Source organism: Myotis daubentonii, chromosome 1 (assembly GCF_963259705.1).
Source record: "Myotis daubentonii chromosome 1, mMyoDau2.1, whole genome shotgun sequence".
In the NCBI taxonomy this organism is placed as follows: Eukaryota; Metazoa; Chordata; class Mammalia; order Chiroptera; family Vespertilionidae; genus Myotis; species Myotis daubentonii.
The window spans coordinates 231253152-231261612 of NC_081840.1; the positions used below are offsets into that span (position 1 = coordinate 231253152).

General features: G+C 55.0%; 1 protein-coding gene across 1 annotated transcript; it reads left to right on the forward strand.

Annotated features, from left to right (window-relative positions):
• The first annotated feature begins 6599 nt into the window (after positions 1-6599).
• BLOC1S4 (biogenesis of lysosomal organelles complex 1 subunit 4) lies at positions 6600-7955 on the forward strand. The gene has a single exon (XM_059676093.1). It carries the CDS (start codon positions 6652-6654, stop codon positions 7309-7311), a length of 660 nt encoding a protein of 219 aa, XP_059532076.1. The 5' UTR covers positions 6600-6651; the 3' UTR covers positions 7312-7955.
• The last annotated feature ends 506 nt before the right edge of the window (positions 7956-8461 follow it).

Here is an 8461-nt window from a genome sequence, read left to right on the forward strand (position 1 = left end):
CTACCCATGTTTGATCGCACCGCCATATCTAGATGTTGAGTCATTCGGTGGCTGCTCCTTGGTTGGCAGTGGCTCCTCGAACTTTGGTTGCTCCTCGGGCGGTTGTGGTAGCAGCTGCTCCTCAGTTGGTAGCAGCTCCTCTGGTGGGTGCTGTTCACAGCTGTGGTGGCTCCTCTGGCTGGTGGCGGGAGGCTTCACACACAGCTGCTGTTCCTCAGACAGAGGGTGTGGTGATCAGGAGGCTGCTGTTCCTTGGATGGGGGCTGGCTACACACATAGCTGCTACTCCTTCGAATTGTTACTTTTAATCTCTTAAGTGGCCTCAGGGCAATGTGTTTTCCAATAGGGTGTGTCAACTGTCTTCCCTCCAGGCAAGGCAGATGTCTATCCCCCCAGGCAAGGCAAATGTCTATGTGGCTGTGTGAAGGAATGACTGAGCCAAGGAGACTTGGAGTGTCTGCCTTCTGAGCTCTGCCCCCCAAGTCCCCAGTGCTGGCTTCTGCTCTCACAGCTCCAGTCCACTTCACCTGTCGTAAGTGTTTCCCTCCACGTCCTGCATGGTTCAGGGTTCGGGTCTGGAAGAGGAGCTGCACAACAAATGAAAAAGAAAAGACACAAGATAATTTGGGAATATTGGGGGACCAGGCAGGCGAGTCCAACTCAAGAGGAAGGACTTCCACTGTGCTCAGGCCTCACCAAGCTTTTTATACTCAGAGGTAAACAAGGTAGTGGTTACCAAAGTTACACTTTTCTTGTGAGTTTCACTTGTTTTTGTTCTTGTGAGTTTCACTTGTTTACACCATGGTTATACTTCCTGCACTTCCTCAGCCCCTTAGCTTCCCAGATAAGATCTAGGGAGTGTTATAAGGTCAAGCCTAATTATGCTAAGAGGACTGTGCCCTCTAAGCTAGGAATTGTTTGTGACTTTGCCCACAGGTCAGTCCGAGGCTTAACCCTATATCAGCTTCCCACATTCACCCTCCCTCTGCCAGAGCACAAGGTGGGTGGCTCCACAGGGGATGTTTGTGCCTTGGCCCTTTAAGAGGGTGCCTGAACTTTCAGCTGCTACTCCCTGGCAGACAGCACCCCACTGTTTCTCACAGCTTGATGTTATGTGGATACCTTCCTCATTTTGGTGCTCTCTGCTAGGGACCCAGCTGCGGGATTAGATCCCAGAATTCTCAGTGGCACCTCCCCCCGCCACCTCCACCACTGGCTGAGATATCTCTCTGGGACTTCAGTTCCCCTCTGTGGGTCACGTCTCTGCCCCTCCTATCAGTCTCTATGCCGGCTCCACCTTCAGCCTTTGGGTATCAGGGTTCTCTCCTGTGAGTTTTCCCTTGATTATTCAGGAAGCCTTTTCCTATTTCAGTTGTAATTCCAGCTTGTTCCTAGGAGCATGACCATGCAGCATCCTCCTACTCTGCCACCATTTTTAATCCTCAACCAGCATTTTTTAATGATTGCATGGAATTCAGTGGAAGGAGGGTACCATCACTTGACCATTAGTAATGATATAGTGTGGTGGTCAGTGCTCACCATAGCAACCAGTCATTCATCCAGCCTATTTGCATATTAGCCTTTTATTATATAGGAGATAGTGTGGTGGGCATTTACACAGACACGAGCAGAGCAAGGACCAGGTGCAGGAGGTCACCAGGGTGGCTAGCAACCGGCAAAACTAGAAAACAAGGCCCTCACCCCAGGGTTACCTTTCCTCCCCTAGCACATCACTGGTCACATGGTTTGGACCCATGACTCCTCCTTCCCAAAGATAACATCTACCCTGGCCTGTTGGGCTCAGTGGATAGAGCACTGGCCTGTGGACTGAAAGATCCAGGGCTTAATTCTGGTCAAGGGCTCGGACCTTGGTTGAGGACTTGATCCCCGGCGTGTGGGGGTGGGAGGCAACCAACCAATGTGTCTCTCTCACATCGATGTTTCTCTCTCTCCCTCTCACTTTCATTTCTCTAAAAAGCAATAAAAAACTATCCTAGGGTGAGGGTTAATAAGACATTTAAAAAATAAAGATAACACCTAAGCCTCTGTTGTTTATTAGCTCCAGGCCCAAAAAAGCAGCAAAACCAGACAAGTGACACCTTGGCTGCCTCAGCACCAGCTGCAGTTAGGAAGGACCAGCTGCAGTGAGGAAGGACCAGTGAGGGAGGACCACTGAGGGAGGACCACTGAGGGAGGACCAATGAGGAAGGACCAGTGAGGGAGGACCAATGAGGAAGGACCAGTGAGGGAGGACCAGTGAGGGAGGACCAGTGAGGGAGGACCAGTGAGGAAGGACCACTGAGGGAGGACCAATGAGGAAGGACCACTGAGGGAGGACCAATGAGGAAGGACCAGTGAGGGAGGACCAATGAGGAAGGACCAGTGAGGGAGGACCAGTGAGGGAGGACCAGTGAGGGAGGACCAATGAGGAAGGACCACTGAGGGAGGACCAATGAGGAAGGACCAGTGAGGGAGGACCAGTGAGGGAGGACCACTGAGGGAGGACCAATGAGGAAGGACCAGTGAGGGAGGACCAATGAGGAAGGACCAGTGAGGGAGGACCAATGAGGGAGGACAAGCTGCAGTGAGGAAGGACCAGTGAGGGAGGACCAGTGTGGGAGGACCAGTGAGGGAGGACAAATGAGGAAGGACCAGTGAGGGAGGACCAGTGAGGGAGGACCAGTGAGGAAGGACCACTGAGGGAGGACCAATGAGGAAGGACCAGTGAGGGAGGACCAATGAGGAAGGACCAGTGAGGGAGGACCAGTGAGGGAGGACCAGTGAGGGAGGACCACTGAGGGAGGACCAATGAGGAAGGACCACTGAGGGAGGACCAATGAGGAAGGACCAGTGAGGGAGGACCAGTGAGGGAGGACCAGTGAGGAAGGACCAGTGAGGGAGGACCAGCTGCAGTGAGGGAGGACCAGTGAGGGAGGACCAATGAGGAAGGACCAGTGAGGAAGGAGCAGTGAGGGAGGACCAGTGAGGAAGGACCAGTGAGGAAGGACCAGTGAGGGAGGACCAGTGAGGAAGGAGCAGTGAGGGAGGACCAGTGAGGGAGGACCAGTGAGGAAGGACCAGTGAGGAAGGACCAGTGAGGGAGGACCAGTGAGGAAGGAGCAGTGAGGGAGGACCAGTGAGGGAGGACCAGTGAGGAAGGACCAGTGAGGAAGGAGCAGTGAGGGAGGACCAGTGAGGGAGGACCAGTGAGGGAGGACCACTGAGGGAGGACCAATGAGGAAGGACCACTGAGGGAGGACCAATGAGGAAGGACCAGTGAGGGAGGACCAGTGAGGGAGGACCAGTGAGGGAGGACAAGCTGCAGTGAGGAAGGACCAGTGAGGGAGGACCAGTGTGGGAGGACCAGTGAGGGAGGACCAATGAGGAAGGACCAGTGAGGGAGGACCAGGGAGGGAGGACCAGTGAGGAAGGAGCAGTGAGGGAGGACCAATGAGGAAGGACCAGTGAGGGAGGACCAATGAGGAAGGACCAGTGAGGGAGGACCAATGAGGGAGGACAAGCTGCAGTGAGGAAGGACCAGTGAGGGAGGACCAGTGTGGGAGGACCAGTGAGGGAGGACAAATGAGGAAGGACCAGTGAGGGAGGACCAGTGAGGGAGGACCAGTGAGGGAGGACCAGTGAGGAAGGACCACTGAGGGAGGACCAATGAGGAAGGACCAGTGAGGGAGGACCAATGAGGAAGGACCAGTGAGGGAGGACCAGTGAGGGAGGACCAGTGAGGGAGGACCACTGAGGGAGGACCAATGAGGAAGGACCACTGAGGGAGGACCAATGAGGAAGGACCAGTGAGGGAGGACCAGTGAGGGAGGACAAGCTGCAGTGAGGAAGGACCAGTGAGGGAGGACCAGTGTGGGAGGACCAGTGAGGGAGGACCAATGAGGAAGGACCAGTGAGGGAGGACCAGGGAGGGAGGACCAGTGAGGAAGGAGCAGTGAGGGAGGACCAATGAGGAAGGACCAGTGAGGGAGGACCAGTGAGGGAGGACCAGTGAGGGAGGACTAGTGAGGAAGGAGCAGTGAGGGAGGACCAATGAGGAAGGACCAGTGAGGGAGGACCAGTGAGGGAGGACCAGTGAGGAAGGACCAGTGAGGGAGGACCAGCTGCAGTGAGGGAGGACCAGTGAGGGAGGACCAATGAGGAAGGACCAGTGAGGAAGGAGCAGTGAGGGAGGACCAGTGAGGAAGGACCAGTGAGGAAGGACCAGTGAGGGAGGACCAGTGAGGAAGGAGCAGTGAGGGAGGACCAGTGAGGGAGGACCAGTGAGGAAGGACCAGTGAGGAAGGACCAGTGAGGGAGGACCAGTGAGGAAGGAGCAGTGAGGGAGGACCAGTGAGGGAGGACCAGTGAGGAAGGACCAGTGAGGAAGGAGCAGTGAGGGAGGACCAGTGAGGGAGGACCAGCTGCAGTGAGGGAGGACCAGTGAGGGAGGACCAGCTGCAGTGAGGGAGGACCAGTGAGGGAGGACCAGTGAGGGAGGACCAGTGAGGGAGGGCCAGTGAGGGAGGGCCAGCAGCTGTGACCAATCAATGGAAACCTGATCCTGAAAGAGCACCTGGAGGGCTGGTGGGTAGTCTATTGAGACCCTTCCCTGGGACCTCCCCTCAGACTCCCACCTCCAACAGAGCAATGAGCACCCTCAGCCCAGAGGACCCCGCTGTGGGTTCTCCCTCCTGGGAGCATAACCTCGCCCTTCCCTCCCCCTATTCCCCACAGACACACCCCTCCTAAACTCCAAGGGACCCCCGAGACCTGCAGCCAGGGGAGCACTGGACAGTGGCAGCTCATCCCAGCTCACCACTGGACCGGTCTCCAAGGCCCCTTTTCTCTGGCTTCCCGGTGAGCCAGAGCAGCCCGCCTGGGCTCTCCAGTGGCTTCTCAGCTGGGCCCTTCCTTGTCTCACTGTCCTGAGTCTGCTTTTGCTGCGGCCAATGCCTTCTTACTTGATTTGCTGCATTTTGTCTCTTGATGAAATCTTTTCTTCAAGAAGACGAGAACCAAGGTCTCATCATCTCACTGGTAACAATAGCTCCTACTTTGTTTTTTTACAAGTACGCTACAGTCGCACTGGCCAGTTTGGTTCAGTGGTTAGAGCATCATCCCACAGACCAAAAGGTCCTGGGTTCAATTACCAGTCAAGGGTTCATACCTCAGGTTCGACGCCGAACCCCCGTCAGAGTGGGAGCAGGAGGCAACCAATCAATGTGTCTCTCTCACATGGATGTTTCTCTCTCTAAAAAAAAAGTCCCCCCTTTCCTTCCTTCTACTCTCTAGGATTTTTTTTAAAAGTATGCTACAGTTAATATTTTCATTCATAAATCTTTTATCTTAAGCTCAGATAATTTCCCCCAAATGAATCTCATTTAACCTAGGATTATTAGGTAAGAGGAGAATTTTTTTTTATTGTGGTAAAGATATATACCATAAAAGATACTATCTTAACCTTTTGTAAATGTTCAGCTCAGTAGTGTTAAATATATTCATCTTGCTGTGCAACCTATCCCCAGAACTCTTTCATCTTGCAAAACTGGAACTCCATACCCGTTAAACAGCACCCCCGCCCCAAGTGCCTGGCAAACGCTGTCCTATTTTCTCTATGATTTGACTACCCTAGGACCTCATGTAAGGGGAGGGGGGTCATTATAGCATTTGTCTTATGTAATGGCTCATCTCACTGAGCCCAATGCCCTCAAGGTGTATCCCTATTGTAGCACATGTCAGAATTTCCGTCCTTTTTAAGGCTGAATGCTAGTTCTTTGTGTGGATAGAATACATGTTGCTTATCCATTCAACCATGGATGGACACTAGGGTTGCTTCCAGAGTTTTTGTGGGGTTTTGATTTGTTTTGCTTGATTTAACCAAGGTCAAGTGTCTCCCCACTATAATGCTTGGGAATTGCTCCAGGGAGCGCCCTCGGCTGTCACCAGCGACCCCTGCTGATGATTTGCAGAATCGGTCCTTGGCTGATAAGCACTCTCATCCCTAGGTAACATGCTATCAATTTCTCCTGCTTCCTGGGTATCTCCACGCCTAGAATGAAGTTCAAGGCAGAACTTTTGGATCGTCGGTCCACCGCTGTGTCACCCGGTGCCTAGAACAGTGCCTGGTATACAGTAGGAGCTAAGTGATACTGATCAATAAAAACACCCGTGATAAAATGAAATTTTAAAACGGTTTAAAGAGAACTGGCATAGCCCAAGTTTCTAAGCCAGAAACTTCCGTTTGAGCTATCTGCCTTGGTAAGCAGACAGTTAATTTAAATTTAATTTGCATACTTTAATTGGCCCTTGTTCTTTGACGGAGTAGTAAGCAACAGCCGTGTCCGAGCAAGAAGAAACTAGGGGCGGGAGGGAACCCTTCCCGGGCCTGGACATGTGCTTTACCCGATCTGGATGGAGGCGACGTGGGTGTATGGATGTGCAAACACGAATCCACTTGTGCATTTAAGGTGTGTGCACTTCACTGCACCGCCAAACCTTCCTTCGTAACTGGGGTTCGGGCTGAGCGCGTGCACACAGAGACCACAGCGCGCGTGCGCGTGCTCGTGCGCGCAGCCCGGAAGCAGGGGCGTTCTGTGCGTGCGCGTGCGCGCAGAGACCGGAAGCTGGCCGGCAGCCCGGAAGTCGCGGGCTATGGAGGGTCGGTCGGCGCGTCGCGGGCCATCTCGCGAGGGATCCGCGGAAGAAGCCGATCCGCCGCTCGCCTCCTGGAGCGGGGACAGCGGCCACGTGTCGCAGAGCCACAGCATCGCCTCAGGGCCGTGGGAGGATGACGGCCCGGACGGGGGCGCGCCGGGACGCGACCTGCCGCTGCTGCGCCGCGCCGCCGCGGGCTATGCCGCCGGCCTGCTGCCCGGGGCCGGGGCCGGGGCGCGGCCCGAGGTGCAGGCCCTGGACGCCAGCCTGGACGAGCTGCTCACCAGGGTGGACGAGTTCGTGGGCATGCTGGACATGCTGCGCGGCGACTCCTCCCACGTGGTCAGCGAGGGCGTGCCGCGCATCCACGCCAAGGCCACGGAGATGCGGCAGGTGTACGGCAAGATCGACCGGCTGGAGGCCTTCGTGGGCATGATCGGCGCCAGCGTGGCCCGGATGGAGGAGCAGGTCGCCAGGGCGGAGGCCGAGCTGGGCTCCTTCCCCAGCGCGTTCCGGAAACTCCTGCACACCCTCCCCGTGCCCTCCCTCTTCACCAAGGCGCCCGCCAGCAGGCCCCCGCCGGCCGGCTACGAACCGCCCGTCCTGTTCCGCACCGAGGACCACTTTCCCGGCTGCAGCGAACGGCCTCTGATCTGAGCGGGCGGCCCCGCTGCGAGAGGACGCCGCCCTCGGCGGTCACCCCGAGTGTCGGTGACATCGGTTGGAGCCCTGGGAACAGGCCTGCGGGGTCGGGGTGCGGACGTGCACAGCTGGCTGATTGCACACCCCGTTTCTCGCCGTCTTCCCCATGGTGTCACGGAGGAAGTCGGTCCTCTTTAAGTCTTCCGGCTCCACCCCGAAAGCTGCTCGGTCGGAGCGACCGGGGAAGCGGAATGAGTGGACTCCCCTGTGCGCCGTGGCAACACCGTCGCGGGTGTGGATTTTACGGCTCCACAAACAGCATCACCGTTTCAGGATTTATAGATTTTTATCCTCCCTGGGAAAACGACTGAGCCGCTAAAGCCTTCTTATAACTTGATCCGAATAGTGGCTCCGTTTCCCGTCTATTCTAGGGACCGGTGGTAAGTTACTTAACATTCTGTTAACCTTGCCGTGTGAGCTGTAAACCGAAGGACGAGGTGCAGCTTCTGAGAAAATGAGCTGACTTATTGCAGCGAATTGTGCAGTTGCGTTGGAAGGAGTGACCGTCCCACCTTCCCGTGCCCCGAGCCAACATGACCATATGATGGTTGCCAACGTTTGGTTTATAGCTTAAATCTTAATAAAGTTTTTAAATTTTATTGGAAAAGCTTTTCTTCTGAAAAGGACGTTACCGGCCCCCTTTCCTGGTGGTTTGAAAGTGGACGTGCCGCTCGTGGGAGTTCAGGAGCGGGATGAAGAGGAGGCGTGCGAGTGAGAAACTGACCCGACTCCTGTGTCAGAGCATCAGATGTTCCTTTCCCGTCAAAGTGAACATTTGTGGGGTGACGACTGGTATTGGGTTTTGTTCCCTCGCCCTGACACCATAGAGCCCTACAGATCCCTTGCAGGCACCGCAGGCTTTGATCTCGATCCTGACCTGTTGTATAAGCTGGTCCTGTGACAGCAGCCCTGCGTTTCTCGGAGATCTCTGAGGCCGATGGAGCAGGCCTCATTCTCACTGAGCTGTGTGCCGTGAACAGTGAAAATGTAGTCTCCACCTTAGCTTTCTTGGGCTTTCTCTGTCGATACACATTTATATTTTTTATTCGAACAATTCACTGATTAGAAAACGGAAGGACTCCTGAATTCAGAGGCCAAAAGAACA

What these genes read in the sequence shown, in the direction of transcription:
- BLOC1S4 (XM_059676093.1), top strand. Translation starts at nt 6,652, where the DNA reads ATGGAGGGTCGGTCGGCGCGTCGCGGGCCATCTCGCGAGGGATCCGCG.